Source organism: Silurus meridionalis, chromosome 3 (assembly GCF_014805685.1).
Source record: "Silurus meridionalis isolate SWU-2019-XX chromosome 3, ASM1480568v1, whole genome shotgun sequence".
Lineage (NCBI taxonomy): Eukaryota > Metazoa > Chordata > Actinopteri > Siluriformes > Siluridae > Silurus > Silurus meridionalis.
Window position 1 is genome coordinate 31,780,112 of NC_060886.1, and position 23,750 is coordinate 31,803,861.

General features: G+C 44.3%; 3 protein-coding genes across 7 annotated transcripts in view; 1 reads left to right on the forward strand and 2 right to left on the reverse strand.

Annotated features, from left to right (window-relative positions):
* Positions 1-705: 705 nt before the first annotated feature.
* On the forward strand, positions 706-10,640 carry LOC124379509 (coiled-coil domain-containing protein 138-like). 5 transcript variants are annotated; one of them, XR_006924439.1, is made up of 17 exons: positions 707-979; positions 1,374-1,443; positions 1,539-1,659; positions 1,809-1,903; positions 2,084-2,229; positions 2,520-2,657; positions 2,748-2,867; positions 2,980-3,057; positions 3,160-3,258; positions 3,622-3,774; positions 4,104-4,211; positions 4,396-4,528; positions 5,352-5,528; positions 7,582-7,720; positions 8,510-8,673; positions 8,817-9,697; positions 9,863-10,640. XR_006924439.1 is itself a non-coding variant. In XM_046839904.1 (16 exons), exons 1-15 carry the CDS (start codon positions 899-901, stop codon positions 8,670-8,672), a joined length of 1,821 nt encoding a protein of 606 aa, XP_046695860.1. In that variant the 5' UTR covers positions 707-898; the 3' UTR covers position 8,673; positions 8,817-10,640. The 5 variants fall into 5 exon arrangements, 4 of the variants coding, with proteins under 4 accessions (XP_046695887.1, XP_046695860.1, XP_046695879.1 ...); XM_046839904.1 differs by having other exon boundaries at positions 8,817-10,640; XM_046839923.1 differs by lacking the exon at positions 8,817-9,697.
* On the reverse strand, positions 8,811-9,454 carry LOC124379912 (protein TRACHEARY ELEMENT DIFFERENTIATION-RELATED 7A-like). The gene is made up of 2 exons (XM_046840547.1): positions 9,300-9,454; positions 8,811-9,183 (listed from the first exon to the last, which is right to left on the reverse strand). Exons 1-2 carry the CDS (start codon positions 9,452-9,454, stop codon positions 8,811-8,813), a joined length of 528 nt encoding a protein of 175 aa, XP_046696503.1.
* Positions 10,641-19,117: 8,477 nt separating the features above from the next.
* Positions 19,118-23,750, reverse strand: part of edar (ectodysplasin A receptor) — a 22,525-nt gene continuing 17,892 nt past the window's right edge. Inside the window, 4 exon segments of the mRNA XM_046840125.1 lie at positions 19,118-20,783; positions 22,340-22,400; positions 22,962-23,095; positions 23,098-23,165. Of these exon segments, the coding sequence (XP_046696081.1) occupies positions 20,455-20,783; positions 22,340-22,400; positions 22,962-23,095; positions 23,098-23,165 (592 nt within the window). The 3' untranslated portion in view covers positions 19,118-20,454.

Consider the following 23,750-nt stretch of genomic DNA (forward strand, 5'->3'; position numbering starts at 1 on the left):
ACTGGTACGTCTCTAGATGGTTCGGGATGTTTGCAGCATCTACTTCTTTAAAGGTCCACAATCTTCATGAGGTGGGACGTGACTGGAGCTGGAGCAACCTCAGGAAGCCTCGGGATGGGGAGAGAAAGAGAAGCAGTGGAGAGGAATTAGCGTAGCTGCTGTTCATGATATTAACAGCACAAGTTGATAATGTGATGTGATCAGATGTTCTGGAGCACAAGGTTATGATGTGATGTGTGTTATGTGTAGGCTTTGCTAAAAACATACGTCTTTAATCTGCACTTAAACTGGGAGAGTGTGTCTGAGCCCTGAACACTGTCAGGAAGACTATTCCAGAGTTTAGGAGCTAAATGTGAGAATGTTCTACCACCTTTAGTGGACTTTGCTATTCTAGGAGCTACTAGAAGTCCAGAGTTTTGAGATCTCAGGGAGCGTGATGGATTGTAGCGTGTTAGATGTGTGCATTAACTTCTATAGCTATTATTATAATCTGATTTTCCTGCTTTCTGTTTTTTCTTTGCTGCTTTATTTTTAAATTATCTTTATATTTATTTATTTCTATTTTCTTATTTTATTGTAATAATAATAATAATAATATGTTTAAGGCCTTTAGAGTTAAACATTTTCAACTCTATAAAAAAGTATTATTTTAAAAGCTTTTTTTGGGAGGTTTTATTGTGAAACTGTAACATGGCGGACACTTCCGGTACAACCGTTAAACAGACGCTTATTAATTTTCACACCCGCATTCCGGGAACTGTTTTACAACCGATTAGAGAGTAAAAGCGGGACTTGCTGTAAAGCAGGCGGGAAGAAGTAGCGGCTTTAATACACGTGTGTGTGAGAGAGAGAGAGAGAGTGTGTGTGTGTAAGAGTGTGTGTGTATCTGAGTTTAAACATGAACACAGAGACAGTCAGCAGGGATTTGAACAGAAAAGCTGAGATGCTGCAGCGGAAGTATCTGGAGAGGAGAATGCGGGTATTTTCTGTTTCATCATTATTTTATATGATTATTATTGTTATTATTACAGAAGGAGAAATAACCCTTAACCCGGGGAGGAAATTATTGACCTAAACAACCACCGTTACTCAGTCTGTTTGTTTATTTGTTGATTTGTTTGTTTGTTTGTTTGTTTGTTTGTTTGTTTCACATGTAGTCTATAAGAGTCGGTGAGATAAACGATTCTGGGTTCAGTGTGAGGTAGTGAAGAGTCGTTCATGAACATTCATTTTGAACGAGTCTTTAAAGTGACTCATAAAAACGAGTCATCTCGATTCGTACACGGTCTGTTTCAACGCGCATGCGCACAGCATCACAACAAAAGCTGGAGGATGTGATGTGTGTAAATTGAACACAGGTGTGTGTTGGTCAGGTTTCTGCTCCAGAGGAAGCACGAGTGAGTGAAGACTGTGGACGAAACATGGAAAAGTCTGCAGAGATCTGTGAGTGCATCTCCATACTGCTGATCACCTTCTCCCCATCCCTCTATCACTCCTTACATACTGATCCACTGAAGTGTTTGTGTGTGTGTTTGAAGCCCAAGCCGTGGTCAGGACGCTGTCAGATGGAGAAGAAGTGAAAACATCACAGCAAGAGATGAAGAAGTACAGCCAAGCACTCCAGGAGCTTTTCCATGCTGTTTCAGATCCACCTGAACGGTGAGAGAACATCTCAGTAATGATGTTAAAGCAGTGAAAGGAGCAGGATGGAGCTTCTGCAGGTGTCGGTGTGTAATATAAAGCACACACACTGATGTTCATTCACTTCCTGCTGCTCCATTGGTCTCATTTCTATCTCCTGATTCCAGGCTGATCCGTGATGAGAGTGTTCTGAGCAGTGAAGACGTCCTCACTGACCTGACAGATGCTCTGCGGAGAACCGAGGTCCTGTGTACAGAGACAGGTCAGGTTTCATACACACAATGTTCAGGTCCATGCACCATCACAAAACGTGAACGATCTGTTTTATGAAGCTGGCGTGTGACTGGTGCTTCAACTTCACAGAAGCTGATTCACTTAAACAATGAAGCTGGACCATGATGACCTCAGATATCCTCCTGACCTCTGTTTCGTTTATTTCCAGACATGACTTTGCCCTCTAATCTAGTCTACCCTTCCAGTTCGTTTGAGACGGAGCCAGTGAGGTTCAGCAGATGGACTGGGCCGAGGAGTCCGGCCCACATCGAACAAGTCCACCAAGAGATGATCCAGATTTATGAAAAACTGCAGGTGAGTGAACCTCAGAATCAGAGGAACCTTTTGAATCCCTCATAAACATTCTTCTCTCTCAGAACCTCAGCTCAGAAACCACCTCTGATCTACACCTACACACATCCCTACACATGTCCATGTTCTTCTTCTCCCACACCTGTACAGATCTGATCTTACAGATACAGGAGAATCCTGTCAGATCCACCTGCTCTGAGCTCGGTCTTCTCACCAACATCCACCTACAGGATGCACCAGTCTGTAGAGATTCTGTGTGTGTGTGTGTGTGTGTGTGTGTGTGTGTGTTTCAGGTGCGAGCAGCCTCACTGTGTGAGCGTGAACATGAGCTCCAGTGGAGAGAGAAGCTTCTCCTGAAGCAACAGAGCACCATAACCAGACTTATGAGTGTAGAGGAGGACGTCCTGGATCGAATCAATGTCCTGCAGCAGGTTATTATATACACACACACACACACACACACACCCCTGTGTGTGTGTGTGTAGTGGATTTCATGATCTGTAAATAATGCTGTTTTACAGAGACACCAGCAGGAGGTGGAGAGTCTGAGAGCTGCACTGAGAGAAAAAAACAAAGAGAACAAAAGGATGAAGTCAAGTTTGGATTCCATGAAGGAGCTGAACATCAGCTTGAAGAAACAGGTGAGAACCTCTTCTCCAAACACACCACTCAGCTTTTCCGTCCTATTTCCTACATGGTGGGTGTGTGTGTGTGTGTGTGTGTGTGTGTGTGTGTGTGTGTGTGTGTGTGTAGCTGAGTGAATTGAGTGAGCAGAACGGCCGGTTGGAGATCCAGTCACAGAGAACTCAGGCTCGACTGGAAAACCTGCAGGTGAGAAATCACTCTAATGTGAATAAAAATCAAACCAGGTGTTCCACTGATAGTGTAACGGTGTGTGTGTGTGTGTGTGTGTGTGTGTGTGTGTGTGGATAGAGAAAGCAAGAGCACTCACACAGAGGGCGGGAAAACATTATGCCAAAGCCACGGGATCCTAAACCATCCACTCAGGATAAAGCTCTTTCTGTAAACAAGGTGAATTTTGTTATTTCTGTGTGGAAATGTTACAGATTTTAAATCAGTTTGTTTAAATGTTCACAGTGCAGGTGTAGGTGTGTGTGTGTGTGTGTGTGTGTGTGTGTGTGTGTGTGTGTGTGTGTGTGTGTGTGTGTGTGTGTGTGTGTGTGTTTCTGTGTGGGGTGTAATATTAGGGTGCAGACACTAGGGGCAGCATCAGCCCAGTGTTCAGACACCACACTGTAGAGGCATCAGTGTCACTGAAACATGCAGAATCCTGGCTTGGGGTAAATAGTGTGTGTGTGTGTGTGTGTGTGTGTGTGTGTGTGTGTGTGTGTGTGTGTGTGTGTGTGTGTGTGTGTGTGTGTGTGTGTGTGTAAGAGCTCCTCCAGTTCCTCAGCGCTGAAGCTCCTGCACTGTGTGATGGAGTGGATGGTGGACGGGCCGTATTTTCCCTCACAAGACCTTAAAACACAGAGCGAAGTTGAATCGTATGGGGTTCCACCTACTTCCCTGCAGGAACGCTGTGCCAAGGTGCACACATTCACACACACACTCACGTATACACACTCATGCATGCACACTCGCATACGCACGCGCACACACACACACACACACACACTCATACTCAGGTTTAAGCAAGCCCTCCATGAAAGAAGCCTTTTGTTCCTTTTTTTCCCCCCCAAAACAATGTTATCCCCCCTCCCCCACGCCACACACACACCTACACACACACACACACACCTACACACACATATCACTTCATATCCACCCATAACTCTCACACCTCAGACCTGCTCCAGAACCTCCTGAGGCTTTCTAACACACACACTCCATATTCAATTAGTTTTTTATTTTTTCAGGTTCTTCCTGTTGTGCTCGAGCAGTTCCAGCAGGCCGAGACGTTTCTTCATTTACCGCTCTTGCGCTTCATCTACTGTTCCCTCACACAGCTGGAGAACAGCTCACAGGTACTTCACATCTTCATGATGAGCAGAAAAACATCATGTGCTCTTCATCTGAGCCACAGGTTCCTCCAGATTGTAGTTGTGCTTCCATCACATGGTTCCATGAGATCCTTATGTGGAAACACTGTGTGTGTGTGTGTGTGTGTGTGTGTGTGTGTGTGTGTGTGTGTGTGTATGATTTTCCCAGCATCTCCTTTTGACCTCAACGTTGAGGAGATTAGGAGAGGAAGTGAACCGAAAATCTCCTCCACTCTTCAGGAGCTCGTGCCCTCACACTCGCTTTCTGTCCTCCATCATCATCCTCAAAACTCTCAGCCAGGGTACGCCATCATCTAACGTCTCCATCCATCTTCTCTTCCTCCTGTCTGTCCTGTTTCGTTCTCTCTCTCTCCTCATGTGTGTGTGAGACTCACAGCAGATGGCGATGTTGAGATGTTTGGAGAAGGGTCTGGAGCATTCTCCCCCCAAGGCCTTCAGTGTTTAACTGTGATCGTAGTCATCTGTTTCTTCATCTCGTCCCTGAGAGTGATATTTAACACCATCACTCTTTAATCTCCTTCATCTCAATCCTTTATACGACCGCTCTCCAGAATGCTCAGATCTTCTGTGGAGCTCCAGATGGATTCATATCTCTACAGTTCAGGGTCTGTGTCCACAGACAGCATTGTGATGTTCTCATTTGGGTACAGAGGAGAACCTGCAGGATGTTTCGACTCCATCTGGGAGTAATCATCTCTCTGCTTTCTCTCCATAAGAAGTGAAGAACATGCATCAGCCTGGTGGTGTTTACGTGGAGAAGAGCAGATAATCAGCAGAGAGGAAACGTTGGTCCTGAGCGCTGGAACTTGCCTCCTCACAAGAGTTTATCTGAAGCAGATGAGGGAGAGGTTCAGAACATCTGAGGAGAAGATGTGTCTGCTCTCTCCATCCTTCTCTCTCTCTAGCCATCCTTCTCCATGATCACACCTGGATGAAGGAGACGGTTCAGGATGTTTATAAGATAAACTTAAGATTAAAAGGTAGTGCAGTGTGAGGGAGAGGTGTGTGTGTGTGTGTGTGTGTGTGTGTGTGTGTGTGTGTGTGTCTGCTGTTATTCAGATGGTGATCAGTTACACCATGTTCTCCACGTGTTCTGATCTCCAGCGGACGTTTTGGCACAGGCCCTCTGCGTTTTGCACGGCATTGTGGGAGAGGACGAGGGGCGTGGCCTATTCCTGAAGTACAAGGCCCTGACCACCATTTTAGCCGTTTTGAGGACAGGAAGTCCAGGACTGCTCGCTGCAGCGCTGGAGATCCTGCTGCAGATGAGCGCAGAGTCACGTGAGTCTCACGTCACACACGTCTGCACATCTTATTTAATAATAGCATGTCTTCACGGCCATGATCTGCTAAGGTTAGAAGGTCCCTGGTGTGTATCCAGACCTGTAGAGGAGAAGAACGGAGAGTGGTGGTGATGATGACTGTGTCTCAGTGACGATTATTTTGTTTCCCATCTTTGTTTTATTACGTTCACACACATATACACACACACACACACACACACACACACACACACACACACACACACATGCACTCACTCACGTGCGCACGCACACTGATACAAGTGTGATTAGTGTGATCAAGTCCACATGGCCACAGAGTCAAACGTCATTAACACGTCCATCAGCCAGGCTCCTTTCTGCTCCATTAAACACCAACGTGTCAGACGAGGCTAATAAAGCTCACACACACACACACACACACACACACACACACACACACACAGACCTGCAGGTGATAAAGCCTGTTTTCTGAATTACACTCGGTCATCCACATCTTCATCACACAATTTGTGTTTAATCACCACATTCTCCACCGGACTGATTTTAGAACAGATGGTGTGTGATGTTCCTGTGGACGTTCCTCTCCACATTGTGATGTTCCCTCAGATACCATCAGATCCTGTAGATTTGTGTGTGTGTGTGTGTGTGTGTGTGTGTGTGTGTTTCATGTTGTATTGATGGACGTGTGAGACTTTGTGAGCCCTGAATATTCTCTCTCTCACTTTCTGGTTCTTTTACTGGTGATTTTATACACACACACACACACACACACACACACCCTTAACATTACGTCTGGACTGCTGCATTCGCTGCTAATCAGCTGAAGTCTCTTTATGAGTGACGCGTGTTTCCTCTGGGTGATGCTAAGCAGAGCCGCGAGTCCCACACGACTCCAGGCCACGGCTTTACGAGCTGCTAGCGATTTATGGAGGGATAATTAGCAGCCTGTGTGAAAGCACTAAGGTCAAAGGGCACAAGGAGTTCACACCTGAAGGTCACGTCCAGCATCCTGAGTTCCAGCATAAACCTGCTCTGTGTTCTTCTCCATGCTGACGCTAATGTTCTCCATGTGCTGAAACCATGCAGACGCTCAGAGCCGCCGTGATGGACGTCTTTGAAGTTCCCTCAGCTCTGTCTAATAGGAGACAGCTCTACCTGTGAGGATGAGAGAGAGCAGATGTGGACAGATGTGTTTGTGTGTGTGTGTGTGTGTGTGTGTGTGTGTGTGTGTGTGTGTGTGTGCGCGCTCTATTTCTCGTTACATTAGAACAACAGAATATCCGGCCTTTAGATCAAAACATTTTATAAACATCTTCTAGCTTTGAAGCTTTATCTTTAGTGCAGTGTGTGTGTGTGTGTGTGTGTGTGTGTGTGTGTGTGTGTGTGTGTGTGTGTGTGTGTGTGTGTGTGTGTGTGGTTAGCTTGAGAAGGATGCAGATGTGCTGAGGATAAAAGGGCAAAGTTGACCATTTGTGTTAAATCCTGAGGTCAGGAGGTCACCAGGCGTGGGTTAATGCGAGGCAGATGATGATGATGTGAACCCAGATGAAGGTGCAAATACATGTATGAGGTCTGAGTGACCGTGAGGAAAGCAGCTCGAATTGCTACTGATGTCATCACTCATCTGTTCTTCTGTTCTTCTCTATGCTCAGGTCTGATCTCAGTTTGGTTCTCACCTCCAAAGGAACTGTGTGGGATTATGTGTGTAGATCTTATCTCCTGTCTGATGTGCATCATGGTATAAAGGTTTACTGGGAACATGCCAGTAGAACAAGACCTCTACAGTCTGAGAAGCTCCAGAAGTAGTTCTGATTCTATCTGAGTAAAAGTATTGACCTCCTCATACAGCGTCCAGACGTTAGTCCGTCTCTCCCTTTTCCCTCTGAAACACTTCTGTGTCTTTAGTCTTTTATTTATTGGTTTTCTTTTGGAGATTGAAGTTTTTGTTTGTTTGTATGTGAGATGTTTAGAAGCTGAGTCTGAGTAAGCAATGCTCCTCTGTTAACACCATCCTCGAACTACTTTTCCTTTTCCAAACTATCCTCCTGTAGCTCATCTTTCTGCTTTCCTGGAAGTGTGCAGCACAGATCAGTTCTTCTGCTGCGCTGCTGTGCTTCTCCGAAACCCTCGACTGGACCTCACCATCGCCGAGAAGCTCAGCGTTCTCCTCCAGAAACTGTCCTTCATCAGGTCTGAGCTCAATTCTTTATCACCACCACCATCTTTACCATCATCAACCAACACCCTTTATTCTCACCACCATCCTAATCAGTCTCATCACCCTCTCCATCTCCATCATCATCCTCACCACCTCTACCCTCTCCGTCATCACCATCATTATCACACTCACCCCTCCATCTCCATCATCACAATCATCCTCACCACCTCCACCCTCTCCATCATCACCGTCATTATCATCTTCACCCTCTCCATCTCCATCTTCACCATCATCCTCACCACCCTTACCCTCTCCATCATCTTTACCACCTCCACCCTCTCCATCATCACCATCATTATTATCCTCACCACTCCCACTATCACCATCATCTTTATCGTGTTCTTCTGTAACATCAACTCCAACCCTCGTCTCTTTCTGTACCCACACTGAGGTTTTGCTCTACAGAAACCAGATGGTCACTTCATGTAGACCTCCAGGGGTAGAGTTGAGTAGATCTGTTCTCCAGGTCCCTTCATCATGCTTTATTTCCTCAGTGTGCTCTCCAGGCTAAACACCTCGTTAGCTTAGTGTCTGCATCTAAACGAGCTCATTAATCCTCGTTAGCAGAAGGAGTTGGGAGGGGGAACATCTGGATGGAAGAGGAACTGATGTTGATGTGAAATGTGAGCTGAAAGTGAAGAATGTTGGAGATTAGAGAAGCTAGCATGGAAACACATTTAACTGAAGTGTGTGTGTGTGTGTGTGTGTGTGTGTGTGTGTGTGTGTGTGTGTGTGTGTGTGTGTGTGTGTGTGTGTTACAGAAAGAATCGGCGTCTGTTTGAAGCTTCTTCTCTTCACCTGCTGTTACAGGAAACACTGCGCTTGTCTGATGCGTCTCGAGCATTCCTCAACATCAACCTGAGCTCCGCCCTCTTTAATCTGGGTGTGGCCTCACGCTCTGGACACGCCCACAACCTCGTTTAAAGTTGTGTATTAATTGATCAGCTGTGTGTGTGTGTGTGTGTGTGTGTGTGTGTGTGTGTGTGTGTGTGTACACTTGTGGTTTTGAAATTAATTCAATGTAATTGTGAGTAAATAAAGTCTCAGTTGTGGAATTGGTGGTTACAGAATTAAACATCTGAGGAGTTTGTGGAGTTGGGAGGGACGCTGTGAGGAACGTGTTGGAGGACACGGAGGGACGCTGTGAGGAACGTGTTGGAGGACACGGAGGGACGCTGTGAGGAACGTGTTGGAGGACACGGAGGGACGCTGTGAGGAATGTGATGGAGGACACGGAGGACGCTGTGAGGAATGTGATGGAGGACACGGAGGGACCCTGTGAGGAACGTGATGGAGGGACACTGTGAGGAACGTCATGGAGGGACACTGTAAGGAACGTGATGGAGGACACGGAGGGACGCTGTAAGGAACGTGATGGAGGACACGGAGGGACGCTGTGAGGAACGTGATGGAGGACACGGAGAGACGCTGTGAGGAACGTGATGGAGGACACGGAGGGGCGCTGTGAGGAACGTGATGAAGGGCGCTGTGAGGAACGTGATGGAGGACACGGAGGGGCGCTGTGAGGAACGTGATGAAGGGCGCTGTGAGGAACGTGATGGAGGACACGGAGGGACGCTGTGAGGAACGTGATGAAGGGACGCTGTGAGGAACGTGATGGAGGACACGGAGGGACGCTGTGAGGAACGTGATGAAGGGACGCTGTGAGGAACGTGATGGAGGACATGGAGGGATGCTGTGTTCATTAAGTCACATTAAGTTCTAGCTTTAATGTCATTAAAAGTGTAAAGGCTTTGATTTGACTGTAGTGACACCAGGACACCCAGTGTGATGGACCTGAACCTTCTACAGAACGTTTAACTAGATTTATCATGGAGAGCATTTTCCTTATCCATTATCTTAATCACTTTTCTCAAAGTGAGAACTATCAAACTAAACTGAGAAGATCTGCAAAACAGATTTAAACCAACAGGAAGAGTCACTTTCCAGTCAGTGTGTGTGTGTGTGTGTGTGTGTGTGTGTGTGTGTGTGTGTGTGTGTGTGTGTGTGTGTGTGTGTGTGTGTGTGTGTGTGTGTGTGTGTGTGTGTGTGTGTGTGTGTGAACTACTCACTAACCCTAGTTAACGATTTCTTTGTATGATTTTTTTCTTCAGAATGATCTTTGGCTGTAATTCCATCTGCAGGTCTTCTGGGAGACATCTCTCTCAACTCTGCACATCTGGATCCTGATGTTTCCTGCCTGTTCTTCTTGGCTAAATTGCTAAAGATCTGGAGTACAGAGCTCACTGGAAAACAGCTAGTCTCAGATTCACAGGCAGATTGAGTTCCAGACTCGGTCCATCTCACCCTCAACCCTGAAGCATTCCCCAGACCATGAACAATGTCCTCACAGCGTCTCCACAATGTCCTCACAGCGTCTCCACAATGTCCTCACAGCGTCTCCACAATGTCTTCACAGCGTCTCCACAATGTCTTCACAGCGTCTCCACAATGTCTTCACAGTGTCTCCACAATGTCTTCACAGTGTCTCCACAATGTCCTCACAGCGTCTCCACAATGTCTTTACAGTGTCTCCACTGTGGACTCGCGGTTTCCTTAGTGTTGTTACACCGTCTTCACAATGTCCTAACTGTGTCCTCGTGTTGAGGAGCAGTTTTGGGTTTCAGCCAAATGTTCTGTTAAATGCTAAGTTTAGAAATATGATCTCCTCAAACCAGAAACAACAGAAGACGACTTCTCACCACTTTCCTTTGAGGTCCACCTTGGTGGAGAATTTAGATCATTGTAATTATCTGTAAATCTTCTCAGCTTCTTCAGAGTCTCTGTCCTCTCAGTTGCTTCTGACTCAACTGAACTTCTCCTTCACATGGTGAAGTAATCATGCCATGATCTTCTCACTTTTTTAATATTAAAATTTGTGGTGTTTCATGAGATGTTGTAGATATATCTTTGTACTGTTCCAGAATGTTCTCCTGGACCTGATGTGTTAGCTGCTTGATCTTGTGGTGGTGGTTTTTTAGCTGGTGCAGGGATCTGGGTTAAAGGTGCAGGTTTGTTGTGATAGTCATGGTCCAGGAAGTGCTCAGTGATGGAGAATAGGAGCTTGTAGAGTCACCGGAAGTCCACCTTCTATTTCCCTGAATTCAGTTTCCAAACAAACGTTCACAAAAATAAACAAGAGAAGATCTGATGATTCAATTCTGCAGATGTGAACATCATGTGAAGGCCTTCAGCATTTCAAGACAAGCTGCTAGTGCTGAGATAAAAAAAACCTGGTATACACACACACACACACACACAGACACATACATACAACTCATAGCTGAAACATCCACATTATAATAATGTGTTTACAAGGTATTATTTATTCCAAATTGCTTTTTTGTTTTCTGTGAGTGTGTGTGTGTGTGTGTGTGTGTGTGTGTTTGTTTTGGTTTCTCCTCCCACATTCCATGGATAGTTTTTAGAAAGTGATTACTGATGAAGAATGAATTTATTGTACATCTACATCAACTGCAGGTCACATCATCACACCTTCTCATCATCTCACCTTCACCTCATCATCACACCTTCTCATCATCTCACCTTCACCTCATCATCACAACTTCTCATCATCTCACCTTCACCTCATCATCACACCTTCACCTCATCACAACTTCTCATCTCACCTTCACCTCATCAACACAACTTATCATCATCTCACCTTCACCTCATCATCACACCTTCTCATCATCTCACCTTCACCTCATCACACCTTCTCATCATCTGACCTTCACCTCATCACACCTTCACCTCATCTCACCTTCACCTCATCATCACACCTTCACCTCATCACAACTTCTCATCTCACCTTCACCTCATCACACCTTCACCTCATCTCACCTTCACCTCATCACAACTTCTCATCTCACCTTCACCTCATCATCACACCTTTACCTCATCATCACATCTACACCTCATCATCTCACCTTCACCTCATCATCACAACTTCACATCATCACATCTTCACCTCATCACAACTTCTCATCATCACACCTTCACCTCAACACAACTTATCATCATCTCACCTTCACCTCATCAACACAGCTTATCATCATCTCACCTTCACCTCATCACACCTTATCATCATCTGACCTTCACCTCATCATCACATCTTCACCTCATCATCACACCTTCACCTCATCACAACTTCTCATCTCACCTTCACCTCATCAACTCAACTTATCATCTCACCTTCACCTCATCTCACCTTCACCTCATCATCACAACTTCACATCTTCACCTCATCACACCTTCACCTCATCACAACTTCTCATCATCTCACCTTCACCTCATCATCACAACTTCTCATCATCTCACCTTCACCTCATCACACCTTCTCATCATCTCACCTTCACCTCATCATCACATCTTCACCTCATCATCTCACCTTCACCTCATCAACTCACCTTCACCTCATCATCACAACTTCTCATCATCTCACCTTCACCTCAACATCTCACCTTCACCTCAACATCTCACCTTCACCTCATCATCAAACCTTCACCTCATCACAACTTCACCTTATCATCCCAACTTCTCATCTCACCTTCACCTCATCATCACACCTTCACCTCATCAGAATCAGAATCAGAATCAGGTTTATTGGCCAAGTGTGTTGACACACACAAGGAATTTGGTTCCAGCTGTTTGTTACTCTCAAAAGTACAGACATAAATAAAACCTATACATGACAAAACAGACACAACAAGACAAAACAGACTATACAAGACAATACAGACAATATGAGACAGTATAGACAGTGTGGGTAATAAATAGGGATACAGACCAGTAATGTACATAAAGTGTGGGAGTGCATGGTAGTGCAAATGACAGTATTGTGTGCCAGGTATGATGAGAGAGTTTACTATAAAACTTTGTACAGTATATAGAAGCAATAGTGTGTGCAACATATACAGATAATGTGATGAGTGACAGTTCTGTGCAGTACTCATAGATATGAGCATGGAATATAATTATGGTCAGTTGTTAGTGAGGGTGATTGCTTGGGGAAAGAAACTGTTCCTGTGTCTGGCAGTTTTAGTGAACAAAGTTCTGTAGCGCCTGCCAGAAGGGAGGAGCTGAAAGATGTTGTGTCCAGGGTGTGAAGGGTCATTAATGATTTTTCCTGCCCGGTTTCTGGTTCTTGTATGGTACAAGTCCTGGAGAGTGGGCAGGGGGCACCAATGATTTTTCAGCTGTTTTAACAGTTTTCTGCAGTCTGTTTCTGTCCTGTTTTGTTGCTGCTCCAAACCAGATGGTGATTGATGAGCACAGGACAGATTCAATGACTGCAGTGTAGAACTGTATCAACAGCTCCTGTGGCAGACTGTACTTCCTTAATTGCCTTAGAAAGTACATCCTCTGCTGGGCCTTTTTCAGAATTGAGTTTATGTTTGATTCCCATTTCAGGTCTTGGGAAATGGTAGTGCCCAGAAACTTGAAGTTCTCCACAGGTGACACAGGAATGTTGGATATTGTGAGGGGGAGTAGTGTTGAAGGATGTTTCCTAAAGTCCACTATCATCTCCACAGTTTTGAGTGTGTTTAGCTCAAGGTTGTTCTGACTGCACCATAGCACCAGCTGCTTCACCTCCTGCTTATATGCAGACTCGTCACCATCTTGGATTAGTCCAATGAGCGTGGTGTCATCTGCAAATTTCAGGAGTTTGACAGTTGGGTCACTTGATATGCAGTCATTCGTATAAAGGGAGAATAGCAGTGGGGAAAGGACACACCCCTGAGGAGCACCAGTGCTGACTGTCTGAATACCGGAGGTAACACCTCCCAGTCTCACCTGTTGTTTCCTGCCTGTCAGGAAGCTGGTGATCCATTGACAGATGGCAGGGGGTATAGTAAGGTTTAGGAGTTTGGAGTGGAGGATTCTTGGAATTATTGTATTGAAAGCCGAACTAAAGTCAACAAACAAAATCCGGGCATATGTTCCTGGGCAGTCAAGGTGTTGCAGAATGTAGTTTAGCCCCATGTTGACTGCGTCATCCACCGATCTGTTTGCTCGGTATGCAAACTGTAGGGGATCCAGCAGCTGTTCTGTCACCTTCTTTAGATGGGCCAATACCAGCTTTTCAAAGGTCTTCATGACGACAGATGTCAGAGCGACAGGCCTGTAGTCATTCAGTCCAGTAATGGAGGGTTTCTTGGGGACTGGGATGATTGTGGAGAGTTTAAAGCAAGAGGGGACCTCACACAACTCCAGTGATCTGTTGAAGATAGAGGTGAAAATGGGAGCCAGTTGGTCAGCACATGCTTTGAGACAGGAGGGGGAGACACCGTCTGGGCCGGGAGCCTTCCTTGTCTTCTGTCTCTGAAAGAGCCGATACACATCCTTTTCACAAATCGTGAGCGCAACTTGAGTGCTGGAAGGAGTTGTAAGAGAGGAATCCAGAGGTGTGATGGGGGCAGACATTGGGCTGGGTTGGATGAGAGGTGTGAAGATATTGTCCTCAAACCTGCAGTAGAAGGTGTTGAGGTCGTTAGCCAGGTCTTTGTTTGCTTCAGTGGGGAGGGGTGGTCTCCTGTAGTTTGTGATATTTTGCAGGCCTTTCCACACTGATGCAGGGTCGTTAGCTGAAAACCTGCTTTTCAGCTTTTCAGAGTAGCTTCTTTTGGCTATTCTGATCTCCTTTGTCAGTTGGTTCCTGGCCTGCTTGTACAGAGCTTTGTCCTCCCCTCTGTATGCATCTTCCTTGGCATGTCGAAGTTTTTTAAGTTTGGCTGTGAACCATGGCTTGTTGTTACTGAACTTGCAGAAGGTTTTGGTTGGCACACACATATCTTCACAAAAACTGATGTAGGATGTCACAGTGTCAGTCAGCTCATCCAGGCTGTCAGTTCCAGCCAGTTCCATCTACATCATCACATCTACACCTCATCATCTCACCTTCACCTTATCATCACATCTACACCTCATCATCTCACCTTCACCTCATCATCTCACCTTCTCATCATCTCACCTTCACCTCATCACACCTTCTCATCATCACACCTTCACCTCATCACACCTTCTCATCACACCTTCACCTTATCTCACCTTCACCTCATCACACCTTCTCATCATCACACCTTCACCTCATCACACCTTCACCTCATCACACCTTCTCATCATCATCACACCTTCACCTCATCATCACACCTTCTCATCATCTCACCTTCACCTCATCACACCTTCTCATCATCTCACCTTCACCTCATCATCACACCTTTACCTCATCACATCTACACCTCATCATCTCACCTTCACCTCATCATCACAACTTCTCATCTCACCTTCACCTCATCATCACAACTTCACATCTTCCCTCATCATCACACCTTCACCTCATCACAACTTATCATCTCACCTTCTCATCATCTCACCTTCACCTCATCATCTCACCTTCACCTCATCATCTCAACTTCACCTCATCACACCTTCACCTCATCTCACCTTCTCATCATCTCACCTTCAACTCATCACATCTTCACCTCATCATCTCACCTTCACCTCATCATCACAACTTCTCATCATCTCACCTTCACCTCAACATCTCACCTTCACCTCATCACAACTTCACCTTATCATCACAACTTCTCATCTCACCTTCACCTCATCATCACACCTTTACCTCATCACATCTACACCTCATCATCTCACCTTCACCTCATCATCTCACCTTCACCTCATCTCACCTTCACCTCATCATCTCACCTTCACCTCATCATCTCACCTTTAGCCGTCACTATGGAAAGCATAATGTATTGGCAGTAAGAGCTGCTCTGGAGGTACAGCACATGTTCTCTGTGCTCTTTGGGATATGTACACAGGTGGATTCTGGTCTTTTCTCGTATAACAAGCTACATTTCTGTCCAGGCGCAATCTCCATCACACACAGACACACACACACACACACACAAAAACAACACTTTAATGACCAGCTAAAAACTAGATCCAGGCACATTTCTGACCTTTAACAAGCTGGATTAAATCAGGCTCTGACAGGTTCCTCGGTTCCTCTGCTCTCACATACCATCAATATTATTGCATTGTATGGGTGAAGATCTGCTTGAGGACAGACACGACACAGGAGCTGAGAACAGAGGGAGACCACACACTGTTGTGAGTCTTCGTGTGTGTCTGTGTGTGTATATATATGGTTTAAATAAATTCCCAATTCCCAATCCCCACACACACACACACACAAACTGTTGTAGGATCATTTTTGGGAACGATGGAAAGACTCAGCGCTTTGTGTGAAGTAAATCTTCCCTCGAGGTAAAAAAAGAAAGCGGTGCATCAGAGTGTGAAGTGTCTCCTGCTCGAAGCTCTCCATGCCACACTGACAGCTCATTACACACCCCTCATGGTTCCTCAGCACTTTTAACATGGCCTCCAGCCAGAAGAGAGAACTTCCACACCACTCAGGAGTTAGAATTAGAATATATTTTATTCGTTATAAAACTGTGTATTGGACACTGAGTGAAGCGTGAAGATCAGATCAGATCAGATTAGATCAGATGGTAACTCCTTTACATCCAGTTTAAAAAGATCACACAGAAGGGCACAGCTTTCATGTCTGGTTTGAAGACCATCTGCTATCTTATAAAACACCTCAGGATCTACAGCACATGAAATCCACTCCATCGAGAGACTCGTGATAGAAAGTTCGAGTTTCTGTACCAGTGTTAAAGGTGTGTTTCTCTTCTTCCTCAACATCACCGAGCCTCCAGCTCTGGAGATTTCATTCCAAACAAATCCAAGAAGCAGAAAAGTGAATCAACCAGTGCGATCGGTCTGTGTGATTGGACGATGTGATCGGACTGTGTGATTCTGAGCTGCAGTGAAGTTCTTCAGATGTGAGGTTACACAAAACTGACTTTTCCCCAAAAAGTTCAGATGTGTGAAAGAAAACTGTAGAAACCTCCAGTGAAAACATCAACCGTGTACATCTCTCTCTCTCTCTCTCTCTCTCTCTCTTTTAGGGCTGGATCTGAGCCACTCTTCTCCTCCCCTGGGTGATCGCTGTCACGCCACTTTGAGGGTTTAATGTTAATAAAGCTCTCTGTGAAGCTCTTTGAGGAGCGAGCCCTCAGGAGCCTGTCAGACTCAAGCTTCTGAAATCCTGTGATGGCTGTCCGAGGTAAAAAAAAAAAAAAAAAAGAAAGTGTTTGAAATGTGGAGAAGACGGAGTGGAACATGTCGTGGTGTGTTCAGATGAAGTCACTAATCCTCAGCTCTCTCTCATCTCCAGAGCTGCTCTCAGAACCTCAGAACCTCAGAACCAATAGTCATTAATAATATTTTATTCGAGAATTCAGAGTAGAATTTTTACAACTTAATTTCTACACTAATAAACACATTCTACACACTGGGTACTACAGTAACACACACACTACACACTGGGTACTACAGTAACACACACACATTCTACACAATCAGGACTACAGTAACACACATTCTACACAATCAGGACTACAGTAACACACACACACACACTCTCTACACACTTGGTACTACAGTAACACACACATTCTACACACTTGGTACTACATTAACACACACATTCTACACACTGGGTACTACAGTAACACACACACACACATTCTACACAATCAGGACTACAGTAACACACAAACACCCTACACACTCGCTACTACAGTAACACACACACATTCTATACACTCGGTACTACAGTAACACACATTCTACACACTCGGTACAACAGTAACACACACTCGACACAATCAGTACTAAAGTAACACAAACACATTCTACACACTCGGTACAACAGTAACACACATTCTACACAATCAGTACTAAAGTAACACACATTCTAAATAATCAGTACTGCAGTAACACACACATTCTACACAATTAGTACTACAGTAACACACACTACACAATCAGTACTACAGTAACACACACACACATTCTACACAATTAGTACTACAGTAACACACATTCTACACACGGTACTACAGTAACACACACACATTCTACACAATCAGTACTACAGTAACACACACACATTCTACACACTTGGTACTACAGGAACACACACAGATTCTACACAATCAGTACTACAGTAACACACACACATTCTATACACTCGGTACTACAGTAACACACACACTCGACACAATCAGTACTACAGTAACACACACATTCTACACAATCAGTACTAAAGTAACACAAACACATTCTACACACTCGGTACAACAGTAACACACACATTCTACACAATCAGTACTAAAGTAACACACATTCTAAATAATCAGTACTGCAGTAACACACACACACATTCTACACACTCGGTACTACAGTAACACACACTACACAATCAGTACTACAGTAACACACACACACATTCTACACAATTAGTACTACAGTAACACACATTCTACACACGGTACTACAGTAACACACACACACATTCTACACAATCAGTACTACAGTAACACACACACACATTCTACACACTTGGTACTACAGGAACACACACAGATTCTACACAATCAGTACTACAGTAACACACACATTCTACATACTGGTACTACAGTAACACACACACACTACACAATCAGTCATACAGTAACACACATTCTACACAATTAGTACTACAGTAACACATTCTACACATGGTACTACAGTAACACACACATTCTACACAATCAGTACTACAGTAACACACACACACACACACACACACACACACTCTCTACACAATCAGTACTACAGTAACACACACACATTCTACACAATCAGTACTACAGTACACACACACACACACACACACACACACAATCAGTACTACAGTAACACACACACACATTCTACACAATCAGTACTACAGTAACACACATTCTACACAATCAGTACTACAGTAACACACACATTCTACACACTCTGTACTACAGTAACACACACACACTACACAATCAGTACTACAGTAACACACACATTCTACACAATCAGTACTACAGTAACACACACACACACACACTACACAATCAGTACTACAGTAACACACACACATTCTACACAATCAGTACTACAGTAACACACACATTCTACACGATCAGTACTACAATAACACAGCACATTCTACACAATCAGTACTACAGTAACACACATTCTACACAATCAGTACTACAGTAACACACATTCTACGATCAGTACTACAATAACACAGCACATTCTAGACAATCTGTACTACAGTAACACACACATTCTACACACTCGGTACTACATTAACACACACACACACATTCTACACAATCAGTACTACAGTAACACACATTCTACACACTTGGTACTACATTAACACACATTCTACACAATCAGTACTACAGTAACACACACACACACACACACACACACACACACATTCTACACACTCAGTACTACAGTAACACACAGAAAGTAAATAGAATTCTTTATTGTTGTGCAGATGAGGTGTATGTACACTAATAAGTTAATAATATTTACACTCCTATTTGGTTTAAGTTTTAGCATTAGAGCTGTAAGTGAGGTAACAAGAGCAGGTCTGTTCACAGCCACATGAAACACATCTATCCAGCTTTCAGTGTCCTTCAGAGTTCCTCTTAATGTCCTTTAGAGTTCCTCTTGATGTCCTTCATAGTTCCTCTCAGAGATCTGCTATATTTATTTCAAACAGATCAGACTCTGAAGGAGACACCAGCAGACTGTGATGTCCGTCAGATGTGTAAATTCATTTTCGCACGCTTCTGCCGCTCAGAGCTTGAAACCATCAACACGCCATAAAACGACCCGCAGCTCTTCAGAATGACCACCAGCTTATTAGCTTCCCGTTCGTCTTTCATTCTGCAGCGTTGCTCCACTGTACTTTCAGCTAACGAGGTGCTGGATTTTACAGCCACTTCATACCGAACCTCATAAACCCACTAATCTCAGCAAATTAGGGCAAGAACCAGGAAATCAAGCATGGTTTTACTCACACACACACACACACACATACACACACACACACAATAGCATTTTTCAGTCTAGAATTTGGCCTACAAACATAAATTTGAAGTCAGTAAGAAACGTTTTTATTAGATTTTACAATATAACTATAAATATAAATATATATTAGAAATATAATGATGATTGTTTCTACGACAAACTGCCGAGTTCAACACGCAAAATCGTGATTGTGTGTCCTTCAAAATACCGAGGGTCTGTGCTGATGATCAGCGCAGGTACCACAAAGGTCCTCAATATGAAGAAACATTTATATACTATGAAATCCCAGTTGGAACAATCTTTCAGTTACAATGCTGCTCAGATACCCGTGTAGTTTATTTCTAGCTATGACGTAGTGTAGATCAGGACGTTGGACTCTTTCTGGAAAACGTCAGAAATGTGACGCTGCAGGCAGAATTCTTCATTCAGGGCTGTAAAAAACTTTACAGAATTTTGAAATTTGTCTCACCTCCAGACAAAGGAGGAAAATAACGACATCTATTATTCTGAGTGTCCTGCACAGCAATGATCTTTTCAGCCCACTTGGACTTTTTAAAGAAATATTTGTGACTGTTTAAATTACAAGAAATTCTGGAAAATCTAAACTGGAAATAAATGATGGTCAGAAGGGGGCGCTGTGCTGTATGACAGTGAGAATATCAGTGGAAGCTTAAAAAGATAATTTTCTTCATTGTCTCTTTAGTTTGTAGGTTCTGGGTTCTCAGACGCTAGCGCAGCGTGAAGAAATGGTCAGATGCTGACCACAAGGGGGCGTTCCGAGAATATCCAGGCAAAGTGCTTCGACCACATCAAGCCTCTCGATCTGGACCAGTCGAGCGAGCAGGTCCGGGATGCTATAGCCAGCCGTGCTGACCCGGTCAAAGAGCTGCATGCCGTCCGTCATTCCTCCGATTTCATCCCGTTTTAATCCGAAGCTCTCGGCCAGGTGACGCCACGTCCTGACTAACGCCTTCTCCGCACTGTAGGTGGCGCTCAGCATGCGGCTCGTTCTCTCTAGGCAGTCGAAAGGCAACTCCACTGGACTCAGACCTTCAGGAGGAGAAACAAGAATGTAACAAAATAATTTTCTGATGAAGTATTCGTGATTTTCTGCAGATCTAAAAAGCATTTGAGCAGCATATGAGATTTCTAACAAATCTCCACAACAAAGACTTCTCCACTTCATGTACTGCCACCACCTAACCCTAACCCTGAAGCATGGTGGTGGTAGGGTCATGCTGGAGATTCAGCCTGTTATGTTTTTCCCCAGAACCTTTTCTGGGTTTCCAAACCCACCTGACTCTGATAGATAAGGTGTGTTTGTTCTCAGATGTTTTTATATTAACATCATGTGACCCTTTATATACACACAGGTCTAATCATGTGACATCAGAGTGACATTTACATACTGCCCCCTAGAGTATTATGGGGTATACTGTGACGTATACCTCTGATGAAGTCCATTTTAGTTAACATGTGGAAAAGTTAAAAAGGGGGATGAAACCTTAGTGCAGTGCAGATCAACTCTATAGCGAATCAAACGTGCACTTCAGCAGCAGATGGATTAAATTTAGGCTGATGTTCATCGTGTGAGATGTTTTTTTGGTGCTTTGCTACTTTAAACCTTCGTCTGAGATTAATTAGCTCCAGGTTCAGAGCTCTGACTCCAGCTGGACTGTGTCCTGATTTCCACTTCACAAAGTTTCTGAGACTGATCCTGTCCCTTGCTGCAGTTCAGGGTGATGTGGAGAACGACTGTGGCGTGTGTTTGCTGGAGTACGTTCCCCCGAGCTTCTAAGAGGTCAGTGTTCATGCTCAGAGCCATTCTCAGCAAGTGGCATTCATTTCTCTGTCAAAACTTTACGATTAAAAAGCCATGCGAGTCGAGTGGATCGCTGTAGAAAAGCCTGGTACTAAATGTCCTGCTTTGTTTGTTCAGATTTAATGCCTTCAAGACGCGAAAGACGTGGGACAGATGTCCTCCATACTCACTTTCTCCATCACCAAACCGCACTTTAATTACATTCTATAAACTCAGAACCGATTATTCCTGATCCTCTAAGAGGAAATATGCTGAGTCAGATCATGCCTCAGTGCTGGATAAAGTTCTCACAGTATTTTGGAAAAACACATTCTATAATAACTGTATAAAAACCAGCAAACCTCCATCACAGCATCAGACAATGAGACTCAAACTTCATGTGGAACAGAGGACACCAGTGAGAGTTACACACAGGGGGCGGAGCTTGTCTAAAAAAGAGGTGTTTCCTAATTAGACATGATCCTGGACTGGAGATGAGCTCGAGTGAGGAGCATCTCCTTTAACAGGACCTGCTGACGCTGGCATTCAATTCTTTATTTAAATTTATTTCATTCTAGAATTCATAACTGTGCTTTAAACCATAATAAAACCCTTACAGCATCTCAGGAGCTTGATGAAGGTCACTAAAGTGTCAGAAATGTTGAATATCAGTAAGGGCTCCATCACCTGCTCTTATCCTCTATACAGTCATAGAGCGGCTGAAGCTCGGTGCAGAACCCGACTCTGAACACCAGAAACTTTCCTCATATAGGAGAGAAAATGTAACATATAACAGAAGACTGACCTTCAGCAACGCTACACGCTTTAGCGTACAACTCCAGGATCTTCTTCCTCCGACTGTGAATCTGCAACAACACAAACACACGTGCCGATTTTTGTGTGTGTGCGTGTGTGTGCATGTGTGTGTGTGGGTGTGTGTGTGTTCATGTGTGGGTGTGTGTGTGAGTGTGTGCATGTGTGTTTGTGTGTGTGTGTTTGTGTGTGTGTGTGTGTGTTTGTGTGTGTATGAGTGTGGGTGTGTGTGTGTGTGTGTATGTGAGTGTGTGCATGTGTGTTTGGGGTGTGGGTGTGAGTGTGTGCATGGGTGTGTGGGTGTGTGTGTGTTGGTGTGTATTGTTTGTGTCCCGAATCTGTAGCAAATTGAATGTTGAATCTGTTTCCTGTTCGAATGAAATCAAATTAAATAATTAATTTAAATATTTCATTAATATTATATTATAGATTATATTCAGTTACTATTTCTATCTTTAGCTGTGGGATTATTTTTGGATTAGCTTGTGATTAGCTCTGGATTAGCCACGATTATCTGAGCATCCTCTGATCTGTATCTAATTTAGCGTAATGTTTAGAGTGAAGTGTTCACTGTGTAGAAGGTTGTGAATGTTCTCGCTGGTCTCTGGTCTCACCCCCACAGTCCTGCTGCAGTTGTTGTTGTTGTTGACGGTGTTGTTGGTGTTGACGGTGGTGTTGGAGCAGGTCTTGTCTCGAGTGAGATGAACAAGTGATAGAAGACACAAATCAGTAGCTCCCTGTTTTCCTGCGCTGCTTCCTCATCACTGTCGATGCTACGGCTCAGCAGCTGCTCGTTCTCAGATGACGCGTCGTTTTCACTGAAAAAAAACGAGTGTAAATGTTCTAGCACAGGGTTAGCTCATTACGCTAACATCTACTTTAGTGTTAGCTATGCTAATTGCTAGAATAAAATGAAACTTATAACTATGTTATTACGGTATTATGTTACTTGTACACTTGTGTTAAACAATTCTGGTACACATTCTCACACACACACACACACACACACACACACAAGTGTGAGACAACAGTGAAAGCTGAGTGTGACTAGATGGAGATGAAAGTAAGATAAGTGAGAGACGAGGAAGTGTGTGTGTGAGGTGTGAAGTGTGTGTGTGTGAGGAGTGTGTGAGTGAGTGTGTGTGTGTGAGGAGTGGAGTGTGTGTGTGAGGAGGAGTGTGTGTGAGTGAGTGTGTGTGTGTGTGTGTGTGTGTGTGTGGTGTGGTGTGTGTGAGTGTGTGTGTGTGTGAGGAGTGTGAAGTGTGTGTGTGTGAGGAGTGTGTGTGAGTGAGTGTGTGTGTGTGTGAGGAGTGTGGAGTGTGTGTGTGTGAGGAGTGAGGAGTGTGTGTGAGTGAGTGTGTGTGTGTGTGAGGAGTGTGTGTGTGTGTGTGTGTGTGTGTGTG